Source organism: Phalangium opilio, unplaced genomic scaffold, assembly GCF_054372755.1.
Source record: "Phalangium opilio isolate 3A_F unplaced genomic scaffold, DU_Popi_V2 ptg000003l_1, whole genome shotgun sequence".
NCBI lineage: Eukaryota > Metazoa > Arthropoda > Arachnida > Opiliones > Phalangiidae > Phalangium > Phalangium opilio.
In genome coordinates, this window is record NW_028324145.1 from 14,637,638 (window position 1) to 14,665,355 (window position 27,718).

Here is a 27,718-nt window from a genome sequence, read left to right on the forward strand (position 1 = left end):
GATCAAATAAACATGTTTTCAAAACGTTGCCAACATCGAAAAGTCGCTAATAAATTAGGCCTAACCTCTCTTTTCATTTCATTTTTATACCTTAGTTATTTTCAGGACGATTCTCTAAATTTAAAACGTGATCGTTTCAATGACTCTCCAATGTTGATTAATATAATTAAAACGGAGAGAGTTTCTTAACTGGGTCTTTTTTAAGGTCTCGGGGGGAGGGGGGGGAAGGGGGGAAACAAGAATTTCAACTCTTTACAAAATTACAGGGAGAGATAACAATTTTGTCAAGGTTTTTAGGGCCTTAATTATTTTGTGAAAAGGGGACGAAAATCTCAAATAAATTTATTCCAGTTTTGTTGGAACTACACACCAGTGTCATTTACTCTAGAACGTTTTTTTAGATAATTTTCGGAACCTTGATGGAAATTATCCCCCCCCCGCCCCCCAAATTTAAGGACACCCGCCATTGCGTAATAATATCCCTAAAATGAAAATCCTTCGAATAAAGTTGGTAGCAGAAATATTATAAGCCTCGGGCAAATATAATTATTATTTCACGAAGGTTTAATTTTTATTTTAAATTCCATAACAGTGGTCACGTGGATTGGATTGCCGTAATCCCAAGTTCTTGGCAAGATTTGCACTTTCACGTTTAATTATCTCGAAGACAACGCCGCCGTCTACTAGACCATTCACGCAATTATAATATGATCTCTTCCCCCCTCCTAATTGTAATTAGGCAACTTTCTCACGAATAATAACTTATAGAGGGCTATCTTTCCAAAAAAATGACCAAATGACCAAACAATTCGCGATTAACTATGGGTTAGACGTAATGGCTTTGTGATAACGGCCTAAACAAATGAACTATTATTACTACAGCCATAATAATTAAGACTAGCCTAGGCTTAGCGTCAACGGTTCGGTATAATTAGGTGATCGACGTTTTAGGTTATTCGCGTCGCAAAAGGAAAAGTACTCACCGACTAATGTAAATGAAACTGCCACAAAGATTCCTCAAGAATTTAAAGTTCCCACTTTTATGTCGCAATCGTAAAACCCGAATTACTCTACACACACACAGCGTAACGTAAACAACCTTCGCGAAAGTCGAAAGAAGCCGGAAACACTTGACGTCACGAACTCAACTCACTCGACAAGTCAATTTTGTGACGGTTTTAAGGCTGGTGGCGCCCCTACGCGCGGCGAAGGTAAACTAAAAATCCAGAAATTGCAACTTGGATTTCCCGCGCTTCGTCGATAGAGGGCGTCGCCAGTCATTTACCCAATCACACATACGAAGGACGAGAAGGGAAAATCCGTCACAAAAACGTTCAAGGGCCGCTTTGCCAGATGGGCGGTTTCCCGCCCAAATTGGGCTTCTTTTCGATCTATGTAAAAAAAGGCTGTTTTCTGCCGTTCTCGGTCTGCGAGTCGGCTGTAAACGCAGTGAAGGAAGGCTTCGATCGCTCGGAACTCTTGAGTCTTGTCCCTAGCAGACGACAGGATATTCCTACACAAGAACATCTTGTCCCTAGCAGACGACAGGATATTCCTACACAGGAACATCTTGTCCCTAGCAGACGACAGGATATTCTGGAAGAAGAGATAAAGATATATTGTAAGACAGGGCGGTGCTAATTATAATACTCTTAATTAAATTCAGAATCATTAAGTAGATAGATTCCTTCCCTCCCTCCCCCCAAAGGACTACAAATACGTAGCACAGAGATGGAACTAAGCGCAGAATCATAGTAACCAATCACTCGTGGCTGGATGTTACTGAACGTACTCCAAACTGATCACGTGATCCTTCTTTAGGAAAAAAATATTAAGCAGACCAAAGCAGACTGCGAGTGACAATGGCGACTGTTCGGCCTCGCCGAGCGAAACAAATCGACAAGAAAAATGAAAAATTAACAGGTATTTGTTGAAATATGTTGCTAAATGTTGAAATAATTAAGTTTAGACGCGCCTTAGATGGTTAAATTTGCGTTTTAATAGAGAAAACGACAGAAAATAGGTTTTTTATCGCGCTGTTCTGCTACGTCGACTGCTATGGCGCCCTTTTTAGGCTGTTGTTTTTGGGGTATGGCTATGATAACGTTTTTTCGAAATTAGGCTTAACGAAAACTCCCGTTTGCAGACGATAATTATATCGCACGACCGTAAACGTTGGAAAAAAGTAGCGAAATATTATTTGTCGAGTTAACAATACTGTAAAATATTAACTAATTTCCAAAATAATGGTTTCCAAAATTGTTCTCGATATTTTGGTCCCGCGTTTTCAAAGCCGTCTACCCGGGCCTAAATGCCTTGAAAGCCTAGTTAGGCCTAACTTCTTAAGACTAACTAAAGCGCTTTAGCCTTGCCAGTAGTTAATGCGGTCACAGCCTGGGCCGACTCGGCCGAGTGTAGTCCAACTGTCCAAGTAGCCGAAGTTGAAACACTATTTGACTATTAACTTGACTCATTATGGATATTTAATAAAATAGTTAAATAGTTACGTGTCAAGTATCCTCCCATGTTGCTGACAAGCCGTTTTTTTTTTTTTTCTTTTTTTACAAATAAAGCTGTATATGTCAATAAATGAATTTTAAGAGTTTTTTCTTCAGTAAAAATGCTTGAAGCTCCATGTTTTTCATTTATAATATTTGATTGCTTGCGTTATAATATAGGGAGTGTGCATGGGGGGGGGGGGGGAAATCCCCCATTAAACGTCACGTATCCACTTAACCAATCGGATGCATTCCCCCCTCCCCCCCAAGCCTTCCACCATGGATAAAGAATGCGCTTGGGGAAATCCTTTTCACGCTATAGGATAGACAACTCCCCATCTCGAACGACAGCTTATTCCGTACATACTCTGTTACAACATCAGTTGTCAGCACGCGCGAAGCTAGATCTCTATGCAACGTAGTTTTGCGCGTGCTGACAAGAGACGAATGAAATATTCATGTTCAGGACTCTTGTCAGCACGCGCAAAGCTAGGTTACATAGAGAGCTAGGTTCGCGCGTGCTGACAACTGATGTTGTAACAGAGTATATACGGAATAAGCTGTCGTCCGAGATAGGGAGTTGCCTATCCTATAGAGTGGAAACAAATTTCCTGACGCTCATTCTTTATCCACGCTTCCACTTTGTAAAGTTTGCCGCCATTTTGGTGGAAAGGGGAGGGGCGATATTAAAGTACACCCCTCCGGCCTCTCTCAATTAAATGATATGAGGCGAATAATAATACGGTGCCATAATGATAAACGAACTTTCAGGAGAGACAAAGAAAGCCACTCGAAAATCCGCCATGACCAAAGGTAGCCGCGGCAGCCGCCACAGTCAGGTTCCGTTGTTAGATATGTTGGCGGAAGTGGCTTCGGCTACTCTTCAAAATGATCTCGATCTAAATTCGAGGAAAAAGTCGCGAAAGAAAGGGGGCGGCGCCTCGGAAAAGCATACTAGTTCGGCGTCGTCCTCGCCCAACCGAAAGCTGTCCAATCAAGCAGAATTGTTAAATCTGGACCAGATCAGAGTTCTCTCGGACAAAATGCTTTTGGATATGTTTGCCGAAATGACGAGTGACGAAATACGGCGCCAATATTCTTACAAGTGTTTCTTGGTACCCGAAAAATGTTCGGAAACCTTTAAGAGCTTCGGTAGCGAAAATCGAGCCAGACTTCAAATGAAATCGCATTTGCTGACGCACATCGCCGAATTGTTGGCCGAAGCCAATAACAGAGATTCTTGTAATCATTTTTCAATCTCTTCCTAACAAAAGTGGCATTCTTTAAAATATATTTTATTACCGAACAGTTACGACCAGAGCTCAGAAAGCCGCCAAATTCGTGGCGGAGCCCGTACAGGCGAGAACGAAACGTTTACAAGGTAAAGTTGACCATCGCGGCGCTGGCCATGACGTTGTCGACGCCTAAATCCCGAAATAATCTTTCAGATTCGCTGTTGAAACGTAAACGAAAACTGTCAGCCTCCTCGACACCATCGGCAGTCGCCCCGTCTCCAGCTAAGAAATCTAGCGAAGGCAAAGGGAAAAGTTCGGCGGTGAAAAAGAAAAGTGGCGATGCCAAGAAAACAAAGTCTAACAAAGACAAGCGAGAAGAGTAGATAGAAAAGTCCATTTCAGTTAAGAAAAGACGCCAAATTAACGCGACTTTACATTCCAGAGCCGAAAAGAATAAGAATGCCGAATACATTTTGCCAATTATCATTAAATCCGAACCTTCGGAAGAAAGTGAACAGGAATCTGAAGAATCTGAATCGGACGACGACGACGACGACGAGGAGGATGAAGATGACAACAACGAGAATGAAGAAGAGATTGAGGAGGAAGTGATAGAGCAGGAGGTGGAACAAGATGATGGAAATTTCAGTGATACGTAAGTATTTCCCATAGGTAACTCCGCCCTAGTCGCCTGCGTCTTTATCCCGACACGTGTACGTTGTTTTTTCGTAGCAATGTTCTGGCAATACCAGCGAGTGACGGAGATGACGTCATTCGCGACGTGATTGACACTCGCGAACAACCCGGACACGATCATAAGTACACGTCGGTTCTGGGCAAGAAAAGAGGCATTGAAACCGTGCACTTTGAATATTGCGTCTCTTCCGACGAAGAGACGCCCAATCCGAAGAAAGACGCCGAACCCAGGAACAAATCGAGAGGAATTATGTTCGAAAACCCTCAATTAATCGTGGCCACGCCCTGCTTTCCTTTCGTCTACGTTCCCTTACTTCCCAACATTGCCCAAATAACCGAGATAAAAGAACATAAACCAACTTCCAATCAGAAACGGGCTGGAGCCAATGACGGAAGCGGCATGCTGCGCATTTTGGACCCTTCTTTGACCACCAAGACGGGCAAAGCGGCGCCCCAGAAGAAGAAACAAACCCGAGTTCGAAAGGTTCATAAAATTATCGTTCCCGAAGAGTTGGAACCCGATTCGGACGAGCTGAACGAACCGGAACCGCCCATGAGCCTGAGAGTTTACCAAAACCGAATGGAGGAATTGGAGAAGCAGCGGGCCTTGGCCACCATCAATCAATTTGACCACGACAATCCCGGTTTGTACGCCACCAACGAGGAAGGCAACATGGTCGACTTGAACGGATACCACGAAATTGAAGTTCCCACCACGGAAGAGACGCCGCCGCCGCCCCACATGACCGTCTTGCCACCCGCTCTAACCAAATTCATGCCTCCCGATGGAGTCGAAGAATCCGAAAGGGTAACTCAGGACGCCTTCAAAATGGCGGGCTTCCATTATCACTTACTCGTCTTGTCTTTCAGAAATTGGCTCTCAAATACATCCGATTGTTAAGAACGAGGCGCAAGGAGGAACGAGGAGCCCTGATTTGTAAGATCTGTCAGAACAGGACGTTCACGGCTCAGGCCACCTTGATGTACCATTATCGAAGCCACGCGGGCATTAAGCCTTTCATCTGTTCCATTTGCGGCGCCACCTTCACGAGGCAGCATAGTTTGAACTATCACATGCTGATTCACAACAACAAGAGTCGATTCGTCTGCGAAGACTGCGGACGCAACTTCCGACATCCCAGTCACTACAAAGAACATTTGAGAAGACATACTGGAGAAACACCCTACGAATGCTCCGATTGCGGACTGAGGTACGCCAACTTGAATACTTAACCCGGGATCGTGAGACTTCTTCTTGGGGATAGTTGAGCCGGGATGAGACACGTTGACCTTCGTTATTATTTCTAGATTCAAGACGAGAAATACGTATAAACGGCATTTAAAAACACGGCACGGAAAGATCTTGACGGCGCAAGGGATCGTGACGCTCTCTCTAGAAGAATTCTACAAAGTCCGCACGAATCCTCGCAAGAAGTCGGGGGGCGGCATCTCGCCTAAACAACTGGAGGAGGAGATGGCGGCGGCCAACAACAGAAAGGACCAAGAAACTCAATGGCCCGAGTCGATGGCCATGTGTTTGCAACCCGAATTGAGCATTCAGGAAATCGAGGTTCGACATTATTTGGACAACCCACCCGAGGCCGTCGCCTTCCAAGTCATCAATGACGTCTCTGACGTCACTGACGAATGATTTAAGAAGGAGGAGGAGTTTTTCATATAAAGTTTAGATATTTTCATCCGGAATTAAATATTGTTAAGATTCATTATAAAGCCTAGTAGCGGAAGCGGGAGCGGAAGCGGGAGCGCCACTTTATCTATTAAAATCTGTTAACCATTTAGATTTCTTATTTAGTTACAAGCTAACGTTCGTTGTTAACTCCCATTCGCGCCCCCAAACACCCGCGTGGTTCACGCTATAGTTGAGTGAAAAGGGGGGGGGGCGCCCACTGTATATATTATATATATATAAAATATAATCAATTTTTATTTTATTATTTTCGCGTCACGCTCTATCCTAGAAACAGCCTCCGAGTATTTAGCCTTAACATTAGCAATATTTTATTTTTCTGATCTTTGTAAAGGCTTATTATTATTAGAGCTATCTCAGTCGCGACGTCAGTGACTGCCCGGGGGGGGGGGTGAAACGTCAGTGGCCTCTATGAAATAGCTCTGTTGGGATCGGGCGCTTTCAATTAGGTTAGTCTCGTCTTTCGGCCGTGCTTTCTCTCGATTACTACGATACTAAATTATTCCAATTAAGAAGCCATTGTCATGCGATGAAATTTCCCTTTTTCTCATTGGCTGTTTAATAAAGCGAATGTATTTCATTTAAATGATATTTGTAAATTGTACAATATTTCAATGTATTATCATCTTTCACTGTACGCTAGATGTTTATTTAGTGTTTACCGAGTCCTTTTCTAGCGCTTGTATAAAAAAATGAACCCTTCCCTCTCTCTGCTTGTCCGAAAGAAGGCGCGCTTCGGCGCTTATAAAACGTTTTATTTCGTTTGATTCATTTCTATAATACAAAGATTGTTGTTTCTTATTAAAAACCGAGCTATTTATAGCGACTGACTTCGATCTAAGGCTCTTCCGTTTCGACTATTATTTTACAAGCTAAAAAATAAATATACAATTTGTTTTCCCTATTATTTCTTCTATAAGATCCGCCAATTTATTTAAATAAATTCCCTCGTTGCCATTTATAAAATGATTCCGCCGCCATTCGATTTGTCGATCAACTTTTGAGCACCCCCCTGAGGTCGTCGGGCAACGTTTCGATAATTCGCTCCATGTGCCCTTGAAGTTTTTCTACCGTCGATTCGGAAACGGGTAATTCTTCCCTGGAAGCGGCGGCTAATTTATCTTTCAGTCTTAAGACCAGATCGACGACCTCGACTTCCTCTTTGCCCCGAACCCAATGCAGCAGATCAGCCTCGGACATGGCTTCCAGGTGGAGGGCTTGCAGTTTTTGGGAGACTTCGGCGTAGCGAGAGTTGAACCATCCCGCGAAATTTGTACAACGGAAGAAATGTCGGTAAAGACCGGCCCAATCTCCTTTGATGCCGGACGTCAAGCGCGGACCCGACTGCTCCAGCGTCTTCAAGAAATCTTCTTGGTTGAATGGCTTGGGGATGGGCGTTCCTCGGTACGGCGAGATGTTCTTTCGAAGAGGCATAAGGCTGGCCATGTATCTTTCCAAGGGAATGATGAAGCTTTGAGTCAGTTCCAAGAGATATCGTCGCAAAAGAACGTTTTGAACTTCGGGGGGTCGTTTGTTTTGTACTCCTTTCAGCAGTTTCTTCAGCACGGCCTTGTCCTTTTGGAGGAATGGTTTGTAGCGCGTGTAAAGGCCCGCCTTGGAATCGAGCGTCTTAATACTTTCGGCTCTCTTGATTTTATGTTTGTTTCCCGACGTGACGGCCGTCGGATTGGCCTCGTTGCCGATAATGATGGACGAGTCGTTCAAACGGATTATGTGAGGCCAGTGATTTAAGGTTTTCGTGAAAAAGGGATTGGTCACGCCTAAAATGACCGCGGGAGGCGCTTGAGCTTTAGTCGTGTATTCTTTGAATTCGCTGTCGTGAATAGTGAAAAACGGCCGATAATCGGCGCAAAACTTTAGCGGCCAAATAGTGCTAAGTAAAGCTTGAACGATGGTCGAGCACACTTGAGGCGACGTGGCCATCACGACGATGGGTTCGGCCGTCAGGACCAACTCCCAAAGGAGTTGCACGTGAGGGAGAACCGGAACGAAACAGCCGAACAAATCAATGTCGTGAAGAGCTTGAAGTACGGTGGGTGCCGTCATCACGGATCGAGCTATGTTCGGTGTTGAAGGGATAAAAACGCCAGTCGGAGAAGATCCTCCCGGTCTATCGAGTCGACTAGGAATTCGAACCTGAAATGATTCCAAATAAGTCTCGTTTGTTCTTTCGGAAATACCGTCGGTGTTCCTAATAACCTGAAATACAATGCCAATGATAGGCAAATTCAAAGTGACGCCCGGTTTGGGAGCCGGCCAACGGTCCATGTTTTGGCAAGCCGCCTCGATGCTGGGTTCTCCGTGTTCGAAATATTGAGGGGCTAAAATGCTCATAATTTCCGTGTAGAGATTGTAAAACGGCAGTTTGGTTAAAAGGACGAGCGATTTCTGGAAATAGCCGCGTCGAATGCTTCGATCTTTCACTTGACGAAAGTACACGAAGCCAAAGAGGTATTCGGCGTCGATCTGCAAGGCGATTTGACAGTTTTTGTTGTACTCCTGGTGACTTTTGATCAGCCCTAGTTTTTGCACGGGGGTTTTACACTGTTGAACGCGAAAATGGAATTGAGTATCGCCCATACATCCCGAGTTGGAATCGGGGAAAGCCAGGTAACAAATTGAAGTCTTCTCTTTCTCCGTTAAGCGGATATGACTCGGATAAACGTACTCTAGCGCCTGGCCTAATTCCAAATCGAAGGTTACCACGCAAATACCGTAAACCCATTGAAAAAATCGGTCAAAAGGCAAAATGGAAGCTTCCGTCAAATCCACGCTGACGCTACTGTTCCTCGGCCTTGCTTTCAGATCCATTGTTTTTATTATAAGCAGAAAATCCTATTTCTAAGCCTTAATTTAGCATTCCTTCATTTTCAAAAATATTCAAAAATTTGATAAATATTCGCGCTCCTTCATTCCTCAAAGACTAAAGTCCGGGAACGCACGAACAATAACGCATCTGGACTCTTCTGGAGTCAGGGACTTCGTAGTCGTAAATCGGTGGCCCACAGAGTTGCCAGATTAGTTTTGAAGATCTCGCCCAACCCAAGCGGAAATCAGCCCAAATTACCGCCCAAACAAAAATTTTGTTTTTCCAGAAAAACGCCCAATTTCCGCCCAAAATAGAATAAGTAAATGTGTCTGTCTGGAAGCACTCGCGAGATTATTTAATTAACTTAATATATAAACACGTTTAATAGATGGTAATATCATAAACTTGTTTAGTTACTGAAGTTTCCCTGATACACTGTCCAGAGACTACTTCGTTTGGTCTACAAATATCTCTGACGTTAAAAATGTGTTGATTTTTTTTAGATTTTCGACGATTAGAACCCCTAAATTAACTTTGAAAACCTTCTAACGCTAAAAACACGACGTATTTTATAATTGTAGCGCTTCTCATTTTTGAACTGCCAAAGTGCCAATCGCGAATTTCCCGCCAAGAGCTGTTCAGTCCGATGAAGGCGCCGCCGCCGCGTGTTAGTTGAATGGGGGAACGGTGCTAGTGCTACTGCTAGCTATAGTGGCCAGTGCACTGTGCACAGAGAGAGCCTCCGGGATCGACCCATCGGGATTCGGACGTTAAAACGTTTAATTATTAATAAAGTTTAATTAACCTCGGAAAAAGTGTAAAATTTTAAAAACGGCATCCTTTAAATCGTGGAGTTCGAGAATTATGTGGCATGAAGCGAGGAAGCAAGAAAAAAAGATTCGGGGAATGATGGTGGATTATAAAAGACGCGCCGAACGGAGGAGGGAATATTACGAACGAATTGTAAGCTGAGCCTTAAAACTAATTCCGAAGCCACTAGAAACGGCCTTTTACCGCCTACCTCTTTTGTAGAAACAAGATCCTGCCCAGTTCTTGCAAGTTCACGGCCGACGATGCAGGATTCATTTGGACCCAGCCATCGCCCAAGCCGCCGATAGTCCAGCGACCATGTAATGATATTCGTCCGTTACAATTTAACGTTCCGAATCTAACGCGAATAAATCTCGGTTAAACAGGATGCCTTGGCAAGGACACGCCGATAATCTTATCGACAGATTCGACGTCAGGGCGCATCTGGACCTGATTCCCGAATATAAAGCCGAAGCGGAGTCGCCCAAGTCGACCAATGACTTGGAATGCGAGGAACGACAAGCCAATTACGAAAGATACAGAACTCTGGTGCAAAATGATTTCTTCGGACTGACGGAAGGGAAATTTTTGCACCAGATTTATATGGAAGAACGCTTCGGGCCCATTTTGAAATCGGGAGCCGAGGACGAAAAGAAAAAGTTGTCGAAAGCCGCCATCAGTTACGTCTACGAAGACAGCAGCGCCCCCTCCTTGAAAAACAAATCCGAGTCGGAAGAAGAAGCGGAAAGTGACAACGAGGATTTAAGCGACATTGATTTTGACGTCACCGTCAACGTGGACGAGTTGACCATCGAACAGTCTCAAGAAATGAACACGCACGCTCTCAAGTACGGCATGGGCAAAACGGACTTTATCTCCTATTTACATCAGGACAAAGACGAAGCTGACCAGTTGAAAATGGCCAAAGAAATCGAGGAAGAGAAAGCCATGTATTCCGTGAGTATCTTATTCTTTTGGCCAGTTATTAAAGGCTGGCCGCCCCCGCCCCCACCTCCTTAAACCAACTCTTTTAGGGAAGAAAATCTCGCCGCGAAAGGCGAGCTTTGAGAGAGAAAAAATTGCAAGGCAGGAAAGTGACGAGTCCCCCGAGTTACGCCGCCGCCGCCGAACCGCCGCTGACCAAAGCTTTCAGTAGAAGTCACTCCAGTTCAAGATCGAGATCGCATTCCCCCGAAAACTCGGGACAAGTCACTTTCATTACCAGCTTCGGAGATGACCTTTCCGACGAGGACAAGAAGAGCCTTTCCGTTCTTGGCCCCCTTAAACCTAATGGGGGATTAGAAAAGCCCGCGACCACCGTTTCGCCGCCGCCGCCGCCGCCAACAACTATCAAACTCGAGAAATTGGCAACCCGGTCGGTAACTCTCTTTCAATTTATTTCACCCCTTGGACAAAAAGCTCCTCGCCTCTGTTTTTTTTTTAAATTTCAGGAAATGCCTCGTTTTAAAGTTTTCCATTTGGTCGTTAGGTCCGAAGGCAAAGAAGTTCCTCTCTCCGTTACGGCTCCCAAATATCGGGGGCGATCCAGTTCCACCAGTTCATCTTCCTCGCGCTATAATAGTCGGCGACGAGGCGGCGGTGGATCGAGAAAGAAGCGTCATTCTAGTTCCCCCTCGTCTACTTCCAGTTCTTCCTCTTCGAGCGCCTCTTCCGGTAAAGGCGGCGGGCGGCGAGGGCGAGGGCGGGGGCGGAGGCGGCGCCTAAGATCCTCGTCTTCTTCCAATTCCTCTTCCTCCTCTCGTTCCAGGTACTCGTTCCCTTCCAATCATTCCCTTTCAATCGTTTTTCATCTCGTGGGTTTCTTGGCAGATCTCCCGCGTCGAGGAGCGATTCCAGTTTCTCCAGTCAGAGAAAGAAATCTCCGAGTGGGGCGGCGGGGGCGGGGGCGTCTCAAGGCGCGCTCTCGAAATTTCCTCCTCCACCGGTGAAATCGTATTATCGACACAGTTTATCCAGATCTGGCAGCGAAATTTCCGTCACCAGCGAGGAGGAGGAGGAGGAAGAGGCCAAATCGGATTCCTCTCATCACGCCAAAGTACAACTTCGCAAGTAAGCGTGTCCGAGATTTAGCTACTCGATCGTAACTCGGTTTGTAAACGACGCTCGTCTCGTTTTAGGCCTCTAACGTTATTGGGTAAAGCAGAATCATCTTCCAAAGTCAGTAAGAGCTACTGTTCTTCTTCCTATCTTTCCTTAATTTCATTTCGAGGTTAATGACCTTATTGATGACGCGTTTTAGGCCCATTTTATTTACTTTTATTCGCTGGCTTAACTTTGCTTTACGATATCGTTTTTTCAGAATTTGACGCCCAGAGAAAAACTTCAACGCAAAATGCGAGCTTTGCTCAACAAGCAATGTCGGTATCCCTTTGTTGTATCTCGTCTTATCGCGGCTGCCTTCTGAAAATATATTGTCTTTTCGCAGATAAAATGGACAAAAAAGCTGAAATGCAAAAATACGAAAAACAGGAGCGAGAACGAATGGTAATGTTATTTAAAAGAGGACACCACCCACTTTCGAAACGTTCCTTCATTGATTAAACATTTTAGGATCGCGCCGAAGAATTGCGAGAAATGGCCATTAAACTGCGTCAACGGTAAATATTCAATTGAAACTTGAACGGGGGGGAATTGATCATGGTCGTGTTTTAAAATCAGGGAACGAGAAAGACGTCATCGAATGAGAGATTACGACCGCGATTCCGATTCGGCCTCCTCCTCCTGCGGCGGCGCCCACCCAACCGCCTCCTCCCAAAGAAAGAGGAGCCCTTCTCGTTCCGCGAGTTCGAGCCCCGACAGAAGCCGCCACCGCCATCGCCGCCTCCGCGCCTCCCCCGAGTCTTCCGCTCAAAGAGACAGTCCTAGTGGCAGCCCTTCAGATCCAAAGCGGTCAGACGCCCCCTACCATTCCCCCCCCTCCCCTTTGAGGTCAAACTGACCATTGACGAATTTGTGTTTTACAGTAAACGGAGCTCTCGTTCTTGGTCCAGATCCTCGAAAAATAGCGGTGGCGGCAGATCTTTGGTTGATTACTGAATCGAGTGGTTTATAACATAAGACGCCCCCCGCCCCGCCCCCCCCTTTAATTCTTCCCGCCTCCCTCCCTCCCTCGCCTTCCGAACTACGCTGCCTTTAATCATTTTTTGTAATTTGGATCTCCGCCTCTCGGCATCGGAGACGTTTCCAGTTGAATAATTAAAGAAATAAATAAAATGTTCCATCAATTTTGTCGTAATTATTAACTGTGTAGCGCTTGAAATGAAGCCAATTCATCGGCGGCTTCGCAAATTGAAATCATGAGTCGAAAATGCGCATTGTTGCTTTTCAATTTGAGATTTCTGTCATTTTTACCAATTAAACGAGTCGTACCACCACTGAGAGTCAACCATAGCCAAGTTTGTCCGTCTGATTCAGTCACGTCTGGCGACGTCACCTTTAAAGGCATTGCCTGATATTACGTCGTCATCTATAGGAAGACAAATGATCCGCATTGGGATTAATTAAAAACTTTTAATTTCATAAATTATCGCGACTAATTAAGGTTAATTTTTTCGTAATATCAAAATAATTAAAGATTTTAGTTTCAAATTTCTTACAATATTGGAGCTTGCATCGCGCGGATGTTGGATTTTTTTTTTTTTTTGAATTTGAGATTTGAGTCGTTTTTACCAATTTTAATTTTCAATATTCAACCTTAATTAAATTTAATTTATCGCTTAAATTAATTAGTATAAACTAACTAGAGGCTGAAAAAGCCGGAAACGTTGTTTTGAGTTCGCGGAACTGACAGGTTTTGAACTGTAGACCTCCCAACTTCGATCATTTCTCTACGTCATTTTGTAGATAATTTAACACGGAATCCAACGCGAGTAACCCCGTACAGATCGCATTCGTAGTTTGAGCCCTATCTCGCAAATTAGATTATCGTCATTTTCCAAAATGGCGGCAAAAACCTGCGATGGAAAAATCAGTTGGAATTAGTATATAAACCAAAGCAGTTTCATCAAAATCAGTGGAATTTAAATCAGGAATATAAATAATCAGTTTTAAACCTCGTTTCTAAAGATATCAATCTGATTTTACAATATGATACTCTTAATGGGTCACGTGACAATGTACAATAAAAATTTTGAGCCTCCAAAGTTTAGTGTAAAGCTATTCCTATGGGGGGTATGGTTATCAACATTTTCCTTAATTACTCGACTCCTGTTTACTCGATCCCCACATTTTTTGTATGGTTAGAGGGGGGACAAATTGGACTATAAAATACTCAAAGGACATCCCCGTATCTCTAGTAGAACCAGAGTTACGAGCCTCCAAAATTTAGTTTAATGCATTTCCTATGGAGGGGTTTGTTTCTTTACGTTTTGCTTAAGTACTCGGCCCCTGTTTGTCGTAGCCCAAAGTTTTTAGTATGGTTAGATGGGGGGCAAATTGGGCTATAACATACTCAAAGGACATCCCCGTATCTCTACTAGAACCAGAGTTACGAGCCTCCAAAATTGGGTCAAACGCTTTTCCTATGGAGGGGTTGTTTGTTTACGTTTTGCTTAATTACTTGGCCCATGTTTGTCGCAGCCCAAAGTCTTTAGTATAGTTAGATGGGGGACAAATTTAACTATAACATACTCAAAGGACATCCCCGTATCTCTACTAGACCCACAGTTACGAGCCTGCAAAATTGGGTCTAATGCATTTCCTATGGAGGGGTTTGTTTCTTTACGTTTTGCTTAAGTACTCGGCCCCTGTTTGTCGTAGCCCAAAGTTTTTAGTATGGTTAGATGGGGGACAAATTGGACTATAACATATCCTAAGGACATCCCCGTATCTCTACTAGAAACAGAGTTACGAGCCTGCAAAGTTTATTTTCAAAAATCAAAAGTAACCTCCTAACAATAAGTGAGACAAAAAATAAGTTGACGACGATATTGAGGTAGCCTCAAGTTTAAAGTATCCTTGTATGGGGAGCAAAGAGTACTATAACATATCCAAAGGAGATCCCCGTATCTCTAATAGAACGAGAGTTATGAGCCTACAAAGTTCAGTGCGAAAATCATAGGTAACATAATAACAATAAGTGAGACGATACCATAAGTTGACGCGTATTTTGCTTAATATCTCGGCCCCTGTTTGTCGTAGCCCTATGTTCTTGGTATGGCTGGATGGGGGACAAATTGGACTATAACATACTCAGAGGACATCCCCCTATGTCTATAACAACCAGAGTTACGAGACTCTAAAGTTGGGTGTGACGCTATTTTTATGGCATATTTTTGAATATTTCGCTTAATTTCTCGGCCCCTATATGACGCAACCCCAAACCTTTGGTATAGTAGGATGGGGGACAAATTGGGCTATAACATACTCAAACGACATCCCCGTATCTCTAGTAGAAACAGAGTTACGAGCCTGCAAAGTATAGTCTAAAGCATTTCCTATGGAGGAGTTTGTTTCTTTACGGTTTGCTTAAGTACCTGGCCCCTGTTTGTCGTAGCCCAAAGTTTTTAGTATGGTTAGATGGGGGGCAAATTGGGCTATAACATACTCAAAGGACATCCCCGTATCTCTAGTAGAAACAGAGTTACGAGCCTGCAAAGTTGGGTCTAAAATGCAATTCCTATGGAGGGGTTGTTTGTTTACGTTTTGCTTAATTACTTGGCCCCAGTTTGTCGCAGCCCAAAGTCTTTAGTATAGTTAGATGGGGGACAAATTTAACTATAACATACTCAAAGGACATCCCCGTATCTCTACTAGACCCACAGTTACGAGCCTGCAAAATTGGGTCTAATGCATTTCCTATGGAGGGGTTTGTTTGTTCACGTTTTGCTTAAATATTTGGCCTGTATTTTCGATCAAAAATAAGAACATATCTGTAGTGCAGTGGTTATTACAACCGCCTCACTCCCGGAAGTCTACAGGTTCGAAACCGCGAAGTTTTTTTTTTTTTTTTTTTTTTTTGCTTGGGATATGTAAAGACCTTTATAATTATCCGAACATTTGTGTCAAGGTCACATTATTTACATCCCCGTATCTCTACTAGACCCAGAGTTACGAGGCTGCAAAGTTGGGTCTAATTCAATTCCTATGGAGGGTTTGTTTGTTTACGTTTTGCTTAATTACTTGGCCCCTGTTTGTCGTAGCCCAAAGTTTTTAGTATGGTTAGATGGGGGACAAATTGCACTATAACTTACGCAAAGGACATCCCCGTATCTCTACTAGAACCAGAGTTACGAGCCTCCAAAATTGGGTCAAACGCTTTTCCTAAGGAGGGGTTGTTCGTTTACGTTTTGCTTAATTACTTGGCCCATGTTTGTCGTAGCCCTACGTTTTTAGTATGGTCAGATGGGGGACAAATTGCACTATAACATACTCAAAGGACATCCCCGTATCTCTAATAGAACCAGAGTTACGAGCCTCGAAAGTTGGGTGTGACGCAAATCCTGTGGAGGAGAAGAACATTTTGCTTAATATCTCGGCCCCCATTTGTCCTGGCCCTAAGTTTTTAGTATGCTTAGATGGGGGACAAATAGGACTATAACATATCCTAAGGACATCTCCGTATCTTTAGTTGAACCAGAGTTATAGGGTGTAACGCTTTCCCTACAGCATGTTTTTGAACATTTCGCTTAATTACTCGGCCCTTGTTTGACGCAAAAGTCCGCAAAGGTCCGCAAAAGACCGCAAAGGTCCGCAAAAGACCGCAAAAGACCGCAAAGGTCCGCAAAAGACCGCAAAGGACCGCAAAAGACCGCAAAGGACCGCAAAAGACCGCAAAGGACCGCAAAAGACCGCAAAGGACCGCAAAAGACCGCAAAAGACCGCAAAAGACCGCAAAGGACCGCAAAAGACCGCAAAGGACCGCAAAAGACCGCAAAAGACCGCAAAAGACCGCAAAGGACCGCAAAAGACCGCAAAAGACCGCAAAAGACCGCAAAAGACCGCAAAAGACCGCAAAGGACCGCAAAATACCGCAAAATACCGCAAAAGACCGCAAAAGACCGCAAAAGACCGCAAAAGACCGCAAAAGACCGCAAAAGACCGCAAAAGACCGCAAAAGACCGCAAAGGACCGCAAAAGACCGCAAAAGACCGCAAAAGACCGCAAAGGACCGCAAAGGACCGCAAAGGACCGCAAAAGACCGCAAAAGACCGCAAAAGACCGCAAAAGACCGCAAAAGACCGCAAAAGACCGCAAAGGACCGCAAAAGACCGCAAAAGACCGCAAAAGACCGCAAAAGACCGCAAAGGACCGCAAAAGACCGCAAAAGACCGCAAAGGACCGCAAAAGACCGCAAAAGACCGCAAAGGACCGCAAAAGACCGCAAAGGACCGCAAAAGACCGCAAAAGACCGCAAAGGACCGCAAAAGACCGCAAAAGACCGCAAGGGTCCGCAAAGGTGTTTTTTGGTCTAAATCTTTAAGCCTTGGCCCGAAAACTTTAAAATAATGTAAATAAATAAGAAATACTTGCCAAACTGTTGCATTTTCGTAAAAAGGTTCCACTGGACTCTCGAGCATTCTTTAAAAAGACAAAAACAAATTAAAAACATATCTTAATAACTTTAAATTAGGTTAGAAATTAAAACTTACTCTCCAGGCCCAAGAACTTCGTTACTTGCTCAAATTTCTTGAAAAATAAAAGGAAAAAAGGCAATTAATTGGAGTACAAATTAAATTTAAATATTTTAAATAATTACAACAATCAGGGGCCGAGTAATTAAGCAAAATGTTTTTAAACATTCGCTCCATTGAATTAACACGGACTTATTTTACAAAACACCCATTAACTCTGGTTCTACTAAAGATACCCGGATGTCCTTTGAGTATGTTATAGTCCTATTTGTCCCCCATCCAATGATACTAAAAACTTTGGGCTACGACAAACAGGGGCCGAGATATTAAGCAAAATGTTCGTCCCCTCCACAGGTCGTAACTCTGGTTATATTAGAGATACGGGGATGTCCTTTGAGTATGTTATAGACCAATTTGTCCCCTTTCCAACGATACTAAAAACTTAGGAATAGGACAAACAGGGGCCGAGTAATTAAGCAAAATGTTTTTAAACATTCGCTTATTTTACAAAACACCTATTAACTCTGGTTCCACTAGAGATAAGGAGATCCCCGTAGCTCCAATAGAACAAGAGTTATGAGCCTACAAAGTTCAGTGTTAAAATCATAAGTAACATAATAACATTAAGTGAGAAGATACCATACGTTGACGAACATTTTCCTTAATATCTCGGCCCCTGATTGGTGGAACCTTAAGTTTTAAGTATCGTTGGAAAGGGGACAAATAGGACTATGACATACTCAAAGGACATCCCCGTATCTCTAGTTGAAACAGAGTTACGAGCCATAAAACCTAAGCCTAACGTAAACCATTTGGAGCCTGTACCTTTTGAGTTCATTTCATTTTAATGCTATTATAATTGGACACGTTAATTAATTAAAGAGGTACTTACCAGGCATTAAGCGAAGTGCTTCTTGAGTTTCTTCAAACTGTATGAGCCCCCACAAAGAGATCTTTCAGCGGAGAACGATGTAGCGGCTGTACAGCTCCTTGCCATGCATGTCTTTTGAGTTTGACTGAAAATAACAGTTTGTAATTGGATAACACGACTGGTTTTAAACGCCCCAAGTACTTTTGAGGTTTATTTTTTCATCCATTATTGCAGCGGGTTGCCCCTAATATTAAATTAAAACGCGTTAATTACATTTAAATAGCCCTATCTTGTGTTCTACACTATCTAAACATTGCTTAAGCCTTGGTACTTTTCAATAATTATTGCTTTTTCGATTACCTTTGGCCTCTTTAAAACTCAAAAAAAAAACTAAAGTTTCTTTCGCGTAATCATGGTTTGAACACTTCTTAACCATTTTTAATTGCAATTAACGAAAGAACTTGGTTTAATTAAACTAAATAAAGGTGCAAACACGAAATGTCACACAGGAGCCAAGCACAGGCTGCCAGGCTGAACTCAGCTGATGCCGACCGCAGATAGGACCGGAAATAAGCACACAGCATTGAGCATTTTATAATAAAATTGTAATGTCCTATCAATGCTTTTAAAAACTAAAGGTGGGTCACTGGACATTTTTACCAATAAATATTGCATAGTTTTGATTGATTACGACGTCAAGACGACAGTAACAATGCAAAGAAGGCCATTCCGGGGATACAGTTTTCCATTCTCGTTCAAACTGTCTACATTCTTGCTACTCCGTAAATACTTGTGGCTGGCTAGGCGGGTTTTTTGAATTTCAGATCTCTGTCATTTTTACTTTCAATTTTCATTTTCGATTTTAAACCCTAATTAAATTTAATTTATGGCTTGAATTAACTTGAATAAACTAAAAAGAGTCCGAAAAAGCCGAAAATGTTAGTTTTGAGCTCGTACGACTGATAAGTTTTGAACTATTGACCTCCGAACTTGAAAATTTAAAAGTGCAATTATGCAAATTCTATAAAGAATTTTGAAACTTTCTTTACGTAATTTTGTAGATATTTTGACGCTGAATTCAACGCGAGTAACCCCGTACAGATCGGATTCGTAGTTTGAGCCCTATCTAGAAATTTATTTTCCCGCCATTTTCCAAAATGGCGGCACAAACACAAAAAGGCCGGAAATGTGTAAATCAGTTCAAATCAGTATATAATCCATATCAGTTTCATCAAAATAAATTATATTTAAACAAGGAACACTAATAATCAGTTTTAAACCTCGTTTCTAAAGATATCAGTCTGATTTTTCAATATGACACTCTAAACGGGTCAAGAGACAATATTCAATAAAAATATTCCGTTAAAAATTAAGATAATTAAGGTTTTAACTCAAATTAATGAATATCAACATAACTCGATACCAGGAAGTACCGCGACGCCGTAGACCATAACGTTTACAGTCGCTACACAGTTAGGTTGACACTAAAAACGGACATGGCCGTAATTAGTAGCATAACTAATTAACCGCTAGTCGCACGATATTGGGACCACTTCCATTAAATTCCTTATAGTTTTCTACGTCCGAATCGGTTAATTTAAGTTTAATTAATTTAAATTTAAATGGCAAAAAGAGGTTGGAAAGAAAAAAAACTGAAAAAACTGGCTGCGTTTCGGGACGTTTAATTGCGTAGTTAGTTAACGGTTAGTCGTAGAGAGACGCGACTAGCACCATCGGATTCAGGAGGTTTTAATCATCCGGATTAAGTGTATTTAATTTAATTAATTAAGTTAATTTCGATGGGAAGTTAAAAATAACCGAAAATTGAAATTACGAAAAATTCTCTCTCATCTCGCGTATCAAGCGCGTCTCCCGTCCGTAGACTTTTCATGCGTTTGCAAAGACTTGATTTTGGAGTTTTTAAAATAGGTTTTTCCCTTAATTAAGGCGTCTAATTAAGGTATATTAACAAGGAAAATATATTTTCTGATTAATTTCAAGGCGAGGAATCGGAAAAAAATGGTTTCAGAAGCGTACAGCCACATTTTCGGCCACCTTGTTCATTTTAGGCCGATTCGCCTATCACCAATCGATTTCTCATCTAAAATGAACCCGAAATCCATATCGGGTTAATTAATTTAGGCCTAATTTTAGGCCTAAAACGGTAAAAACCCTCCGTATCTGCCCTTCTAAGCTTCGAAATGTCTCTAAAATAACCCTATCCTACGTTGCACTTCGTAACTAACAGTAATCAGTAAAAAAATCGCGGTTAAAATCAATTAAAATAATTTTTAAGCCCAAATAATGAATTGGGTTTCGATTAATGGCACCCTGTTTTAAATGTACGGAAGGTTTAACGCTAGTAACTCACAGCGCTGCCACTACTGCGGGGTGAAAGAAAAAAAAGAGAGATTGAAATTTATCGCCTCTTTATTTTTAGGGCGCGGCTAACCTGATAGCGCTACCAAGCGCAGGGAGGAATATGGACGACCAATATATTCACTTTTAAGTTTAGTTGACGTTTACGTCTACATTGTAGCGCGGTTACAAATAGAAGGGGGGGGTAGACAACGGTAACGGGACTGACTCAAGGCGGAGGGATAAGCAATGTTGAAAAGGCGGAGGTCGAAAATAGTTCGGCGGGAAAGCTTGGACGAAACAAGTCGTACCACTGAGAGTCAACCGAAGCGAGGTTTGTCTGTCCGAATCAGTGTATTGGGACGCGAGGGGGCCGTCACTCCTTCAAATCTCATACACCTAGGTTTTCAAATCATTCAAATCACATAAATCACTTCCCAAATCTAGAAAATCACTAAAAGCGCTATGAAATCAATCAAATCAGTGAAATCACCATCCAAAGCAGTCAAATTAAGAATTCAAATCATTAAAATCAATGCCAAATCATTCGAGTCGTACCATAAGTAAATAAGATGTGTTCTATAAGTGTTAATGAGAGCTTGTCATGAAGTGACGTAGGAGAAAAGTCATAGATTCTCGTAAAGCGACGCCTGGTGACTGGGGCGCTGTCAAAGGTTTACCATAGACTAAATAAGAGGATGGACTGCAAAACCGGGTATAGTCAATTCTCGCTTGTCGTTATTGAACTAGCTCTCATTAAGCCTCTGGAATTCAAATCACATCCAAATCACATTAATCGTATTGCAATCATCAAAATCGCTAGTGATTTCAAATCTCGTACGCTCTGATGCGTAGTGACGGTCCCCTTGTTGAATTTGAGATTCGAGAACACCCAGCAATTGGCCATATTTATTTTGCTTCTAATTAAGTTAATTATCATTCAAATTTAATGAAAATTACAGCTAATAATCTCCATTAAGTGCTCTATCTAAATCTGCTTTTGAATTAGCTCTATCTTTTACGGTTGAAAAGATATAGCGCCTTTAATTTTTGTGTCGAGGTGTTTGTGAGCTACAAGTGTCAGTGGTTTTCTCCTTAATTACGGCTTCTAATTAAGGTATATTAACGAGAAAAATATATTTAACGGGTCACGTGACAACACACAATAAGAATATTCATTTAAAAATTAAGATAATTCAGGTTTTAACTCTAATTAATGAATATCAACATAAATTGGAACCAAGAATGTACAGGGTGTTTCCACAGTTTGGAACGGGGATGGTCTAATTAGCGGAATAAATAATGAACCGTTAGTCGGGCGATATTGGGACTACTTTCATTCGATTCCTCACAGTTTTCTACGTCAGAATCAGTTAATTAAATTTAAATTAATGTTAATTAGAAAGGCAAAATGACGTTGGAAAGAAGGAAAATTGAAAAACCGGGCTGCGTTTCGGGACGTTTAATTGCGTAGTTAATTAACGGTTAGTCGTAGAGAGACGCGACTAGCACCATCGGAATCAGGAGGTTTTAATCATCCGGATTAAGTGTATTTAATTTAATTAAAAAAGTTAATTTCGATGGGAAATTAAAAACAACAGAAAATTGAAATTGCGAAAAATTCTCTCTCATCTCGCTGCCACTACGGCGGGAGATGGAAAAAAAAGATTACGTTGGAATTTTTACTCACCAGTTTTTTGGACGCGGCTAACCCCATAGCACCACCAAGCGCAGGGAGGAATAGCAGACACTAATGTGTTCACTTTTAAGTTGAGTTGACCTTGTACCTCTTCCTTTAAGAGGCATTACCATGGAACGGGTTTTGCCATCTATATGTGGAAAAAGGAACTGCATTAGAGTTAATTAAAACTTTGTAGTTTTAAAAATTTAATTGCACAGTTAATTTTGCCTATGTAAGCTTCATTCTATTCTGTAATTAAAATAATTAAACATTGTAGTTTTAAATTCAAATAATATTTGAGCTCGTATTGTATAGATGTCGCCACACTATTAACGCAGCGGAATTTTTTGAAATTTGAGATCAGGAAAATCTTATTTTGCTTCTAATTACGTTAATTATCATTCAAATTTAATGAAAATTACAGATTATAATCTCCATTAAGTGCTCTATCTAGATCTGCTTTCGAATTAGCTCTATCTATTACGGTTTAAAAGATATGGCGCTTTTAAGTTTTGTGTCCAGGGGTTTGTGAGCTACAAGTGACAGTGGTTTTCTCCTTAATTACGGCTTCTAATTAAGTTAATTATCATTCAAATTTAATGAAAATTACAGATAATAATCTCCATTAAGTGCTCCATCTAGATCTGCTTTCGAATTAGCTCTATCTATTACGGTTTAAAAGATATAGCGCTTTTAAGTTTTGTGTCAAGGGGTGGGTAAGCTAAACGAATGACACAGTGGGTTGGTTAAACAAGTGAGATAGATAGAGCCATAAAACGGGAAAAACCTTCCGTATCTGCCCTTATAAGGGTCAAAATGTCTCTAAAACACCCCTATCCTAAGCTAAACGTCATAACAGTAACACGTAAAGGTTAGAAGCAGAGTTACGAGCCTTCAAAGTTTAGTGTAACGGAGGGTATGGTGGTTATGAACATTTTCCTTAATTACTCGGCCCCTGTTTGTCATAGTTTTAAGTATCCTTGGAAAGGGGACAATTAGGACTACGACATACTCAAAGGACATCCGGGCATCTCTAGTAGAACCAGAGTTACGAGCCTCCAAAGTTTAGTGTGAAAATTATAAATAACAGTCTAACTAGAAGTGTGACGCTTCCCCCAGTTGAGCATTTACCTTAATTACGGCTTCTAATTAAGGTACATTAACAAGGAAAATATATTTCCTGATTAATTTCAAGGCGAGGAATCGGAAAAAAATGGTTTCAGAAGCGTATTAAAAACATTTCACTGAGTTTTCCATGAATTTTATTAAAAAATTACAAATTTGAATGAGTTTTCATAGACTTTCCTTGGTGAGTATTTTTGAGACTGGCCTTCTTAGACTGGACCTGCCCTTCTTGCCCCGTTGGACTATAGGATCATAGAACCAGAGTTACGAGCCTGCAAAGTATAGTCTAATGTTAATCCTATGGTGGGGGTTGCTAGTTCACGTTTTGCTTAATTACTCGGCCCATGTTTGTCCTATTCCAAAGTTTTTAGTATCGTTGGAAAGGGGACAAATTGGACTATAACATACTCAAAGGACAACCCCGTATCTCTAGTAGAACCGGAGTTAATAGGTGTTTTGTAAAATAAGTCCGCGTTAATTCAATGGAGCGAGTGTTTATGAACATTTTGCTTAATTACTCGGCCCCTGTTTGTCCTATTCCTATGTTTTAAGTATCGTTGGAAAGGGGACAAATAGCACTATAACATCCTCAAAGGACATCCCCGTTACCCGTATCTCTAGTTGAAACAGAGTTACGAGCCATAAAACCTAAGCCTAACGTAAACCATTCGGAGCCAGTACCTTTTGAGTTCTTTACATTTTAATGCTATAATATAATTAATTAAAGAGGTACTTACCAGGCATTAATCGAAGTGTTTCTTGAGTTTCTTCAAACTGTATCTGTATCTTTAAGTGATCTTTCAGCGGAGAATGATGTAGCGGCTGTACAGCTCCTTGCCATGCATGTCTTTTGATAACAGTCTCTACTTGGATAACACGACTGGTTTTAAACGCCCCAAGTACTTTTGGGGGTTGTTTTGTATCCATTATAGCAGCGGGTTGCCCCTAATATTAAATTAGAACGCGTTAATTACATTTAAAAAGGCCTATCTTGTGTTCTACACTATTCTAAACATTGCTTAAGCCTTGGTACTTTTCCATAATTATTGCTTTTTCGATTACCTTTGGCCTTTAAAACTCAATAAAAAACTAAAGTTTCTTTCGCGTAATCATGGTTTGAACACTTCTTAACCATTTTTAATTGCAATTAACGAAAGAACTTGGTTTAATTAAACTAAATAAAGGTGCAAACACGAAATGTCACACAGGAGCCAAGCACAGGCTGCCAGGCTGAACTCAGCTGATGCCGGCCACAGATAGGACCGGAAATAAGCACAGAGAATTAAGCATTGTTTAATAATATTTTAATGTCCTATAATGCTTTTAAAAACTAAAGAGGGGCTCACTGGACATTCTGGCCAATAAATATTGAGTAGTTTTGATTGATTACGACGTCACGACGGCAGTAACGACACAAAGAAGGCGATTCCAGCTATGAAATCTGCATTCTCGCTCTAGCTATACATATTCTTGCTACTCCGTCTATACTTGTATCTTGATAGGCGGGTTTCGCCATCTATATGTGAAAAAATTGAACTGCATTGTGATTAATTTAAACTTTGTTGTTTCAAAGAACTAATTGCAGAATTACTTTTGCCTAAATAAGGTTTAGTTGTACCTGCAATCAAAATAATTATACATTGTAGTTTTAAATTCAAATAATATTTGAGTTTGTATTGTATAGATGTCGCCACATTATTAACGCAGCGGCTTTTTTTGAAATTTGAGATCCGAAAACACCTATACCATAAAATCTTATTTTGCTTCTAATTAAGTTAATTATCATTCAAATTAAATGAAAATTACGGATAATAATGCCCATTAACTCCTCTATCTAAATCTGCTTTGAAATTAACGCTATCTATTACGGTTTAAAAGATATAACGATTTATAGAATTCGGACTAATAGTGTGGCGACATCTATACAAGGCAAGCGCCGATGTTAAAAACTACAATGTTTAATTATTTTGATTACGGAGGCAATTGAAGCTTAAATAGTCGTATTTAACTACGCAATTATTTCTTTGAAACTTGAAAGTTTAAATAACATTAACGCAGTTCATTTATCTCGCTATAGATGGCGTAGCACCAAACTAACTAACGGTTATCGCCATAGGAATTACATTGAAAATGTTTTTTGGCTCTAATTTAGTTAATTATCATTCAAATTGAATGAAAATTACAGCTAATGAAGATAATTAAGTGCTCTATTTAATTCTGCTTTCAAATTAACGCTATCTATTACGGTTTAAAAGATATAGCGATTTTAAGATATGTATAGCGTTGAAGACACCCAGCAAGGGGCCTTAGGAAATACATTGAAAGTTTATTTTGCTTGTAATTAAGTTAATTATCATTTAATTTTAATGAAAATTACACCTAATGAAGATAATTAAGTGGTCTATTTAATTCTGCTTTCAAATTAACGCTATCTATTACGGTTTAAAAGATATAGTGATTTTAATATATGTATAGCGTTGAAGACACCCAGCAAGGGGCCATAGGAAATACATTGAAAGTTTATTTTGCTTGTAATAGGGTTAATTATCATTTAAATTTAATGGAAATTACACCTAATGAAGATAATTAAGTGGTCTATTTAATTCTGCTTTCAAATTAACGCTATCTATTACGGTTTAAAAGATATAGCGATTTTAATATATGTATAGCGTTGAAGACACCCAGCAAGGGGCCATAGGAAATACATTGAAAGTTTATTTTGCTTGTAATTAAGTTAATTATCATTTAAATTTAATGGAAATTACAGATAATGAAGATAATTAAGTGCTCTATTTAATTCTGCTTTCAAATTAACGCTATCTATTACGGTTTAAAAGATATAGCGATTTTAATATATGTATAGCGTTGAAGACACCCAGCAAGGGGCCATAGGAAATACATTGAAAGTTTATTTTGCTTGTAATTAAGTTAATTATCATTTAAATTTAATGGAAATTACAGATAATGAAGATAATTAAGTGCTCTATTTAATTCTGCTTTCAAATTAACGCTATCTATTACGGTTTAAAAGATATAGTGATTTTAAGATATGTATAGCGCAGAAGACACCCAGCAAGGGGCCATAGGAAATACATTGAAAGTTTATTTTGCTTGTAATTAAGTTAATTATCATTTAAATTTAATGGAAATTACACCTAATGAAGATAATTAAGTGTTCTATTTAATTCTGCTTTCAAATTAACGCTATCTATTACGGTTTAAAAGATATAGCGATTTTAATATATGTATAGCGTTGAAGACACCCAGCAAGGGGCCATAGGAAATACATTGAAAGTTTATTTTGCTTGTAATTAAGTTAATTATCATTTAAATTTAATGAAAATTACAGATAATGAAGATAATTAAGTGCTCTATTTATTTCTGCTTTCAAATTAACGCTATCTATTACGGTTTAAAAGATATAGTGATTTTAAGATATGTATAGCGCAGAAGACACCCAGCAAGGGGCCATAGGAAATACATTGTAAGTTTATTTTGCTTGTAATTAAGTTAATTATCATTTAAATTTAATGAAAATTACAGCTAATGAAGATAATTAAGTGGTCTATTTAATTCTGCTTTAAAATTAACGCTATCTATTACGGTTTAAAAGATATAGCGATTTTAATATATGTATAGCGTAGAAGACACCCAGCAAGGGGCCATAGGAAATACATTGAAAGTTTATTTTGCTTGTAATTAAGTTAATTATCATTTAATTTTAATGAAAATTACACCTAATGAAGATAATTAAGTGGTCTATTTAATTCTGCTTTCAAATTAACGCTATCTATTACGGTTTAAAAGATATAGCGATTTTAATATATGTATAGCGTTGAAGACGCCCAGCAAGGGGCCATAGGAAATACATTGAAAGTTTATTTTGCTTGTAATTAAGTTAATTATCATTTAAATTTAATGGAAATTACACCTAATGAAGATAATTAAGTGCTCTGTTTAATTTTGCTTTCAAATTAACGCTATCTATTACAATTTAAAAGATATAGCGATTTTAATATATGTATAGCGTAGAAGACAGCCAGCAAGGGGCCATAGGAAATACATTGAAAGTTTATTTTGCTTGTAATTAAGTTAATTATCATTTAATTTTAATGAAAATTACACCTAATGAAGATAATTAAGTGCTCTATTTAATTCTGCTTTCAAATTAACGCTATCTATTACGGTTTAAAAGATATAGCGATTTTAATATATGTATAGCGTTGAAGACACCCAGCAAGGGGCCATAGGAAATACATTGAAAGTTTATTTTGCTTGTAATTAAGTTAATTATCATTTAAATTTAATGAAAAT

General features: G+C 40.4%; 4 protein-coding genes and 2 long non-coding RNA genes across 11 annotated transcripts in view; 2 read left to right on the top strand and 4 right to left on the bottom strand.

Moving 5' to 3' along the window:
• Nucleotides 1–1,578, bottom strand: part of LOC149718054 (NPC intracellular cholesterol transporter 1-like) — a 30,565-nt gene extending 28,987 nt beyond the window's left edge. The window contains exon 1 of one of the 3 annotated variants that reach the window (XM_089842102.1): nt 984–1,578. The gene's annotated coding sequence lies outside the window, so the exon portion shown is untranslated. The remainder of the gene's footprint in view (nt 1–983) is intronic. The other 2 variants (XM_089842106.1, XM_089842111.1) reach the window with 2 other exon arrangements.
• A 202-nt stretch (nt 1,579–1,780) lies between these two features.
• Nucleotides 1,781–6,973, top strand: LOC149718055 (uncharacterized). Its single transcript, XM_089842116.1, has 8 exons — nt 1,781–1,923; nt 3,270–3,740; nt 3,808–3,879; nt 3,947–4,112; nt 4,176–4,388; nt 4,466–5,237; nt 5,300–5,640; nt 5,738–6,973. Exons 1-8 carry the CDS (start codon nt 1,863–1,865, stop codon nt 6,078–6,080), a joined length of 2,439 nt encoding a protein of 812 aa, XP_089698242.1. The 5' UTR covers nt 1,781–1,862; the 3' UTR covers nt 6,081–6,973.
• Nucleotides 6,876–9,244, bottom strand: LOC149718056 (protein DENND6A). Its single transcript, XM_089842129.1, has 2 exons — nt 8,358–9,244; nt 6,876–8,294 (listed from the first exon to the last, which is right to left on the bottom strand). Exons 1-2 carry the CDS (start codon nt 8,967–8,969, stop codon nt 7,131–7,133), a joined length of 1,776 nt encoding a protein of 591 aa, XP_089698255.1. The 5' UTR covers nt 8,970–9,244; the 3' UTR covers nt 6,876–7,130.
• A 429-nt stretch (nt 9,245–9,673) lies between these two features.
• LOC149718057 (uncharacterized) lies at nt 9,674–13,022 on the top strand. 2 transcript variants are annotated; one of them, XM_089842123.1, is made up of 12 exons: nt 9,675–9,930; nt 10,000–10,097; nt 10,164–10,734; nt 10,812–11,152; nt 11,267–11,545; nt 11,608–11,847; nt 11,916–11,955; nt 12,098–12,155; nt 12,224–12,282; nt 12,349–12,395; nt 12,457–12,687; nt 12,762–13,022. In XM_089842123.1, the coding sequence occupies exons 1-12, from the start codon at nt 9,832–9,834 to the stop codon at nt 12,832–12,834; spliced, it is 2,136 nt and encodes a 711-aa protein (XP_089698249.1). In that variant the 5' UTR covers nt 9,675–9,831; the 3' UTR covers nt 12,835–13,022. The 2 variants fall into 2 exon arrangements, 1 of the variants encoding a protein (XP_089698249.1); XR_016368448.1 differs by lacking the exon at nt 12,762–13,022 and having other exon boundaries at nt 9,674–9,930; nt 11,916–11,959; nt 12,457–12,492.
• Nucleotides 13,023–13,036: 14 nt separating this feature from the next.
• On the bottom strand, nt 13,037–22,419 carry LOC149718058 (uncharacterized). Of its 3 annotated transcripts, none has more exons than XR_016368466.1 (5): nt 18,262–18,391; nt 17,388–17,424; nt 17,269–17,316; nt 13,539–13,751; nt 13,037–13,264 (listed from the first exon to the last, which is right to left on the bottom strand). It is a non-coding gene; the product is annotated as an uncharacterized LOC149718058 (long non-coding RNA). The 3 variants fall into 3 exon arrangements; XR_016368462.1 differs by lacking the exon at nt 18,262–18,391 and adding an exon at nt 22,289–22,419 and having other exon boundaries at nt 13,130–13,264; nt 13,539–16,238; XR_016368455.1 differs by lacking the exons at nt 13,037–13,264; nt 18,262–18,391 and adding an exon at nt 22,289–22,419 and having other exon boundaries at nt 13,458–16,238.
• Nucleotides 22,420–23,524: 1,105 nt separating this feature from the next.
• LOC149718059 (uncharacterized) lies at nt 23,525–24,645 on the bottom strand. Its single transcript, XR_016368475.1, has 3 exons — nt 24,467–24,645; nt 24,142–24,349; nt 23,525–23,676 (listed from the first exon to the last, which is right to left on the bottom strand). It is a non-coding gene; the product is annotated as an uncharacterized LOC149718059 (long non-coding RNA).
• Between the last annotated feature and the right edge of the window lie 3,073 nt (nt 24,646–27,718).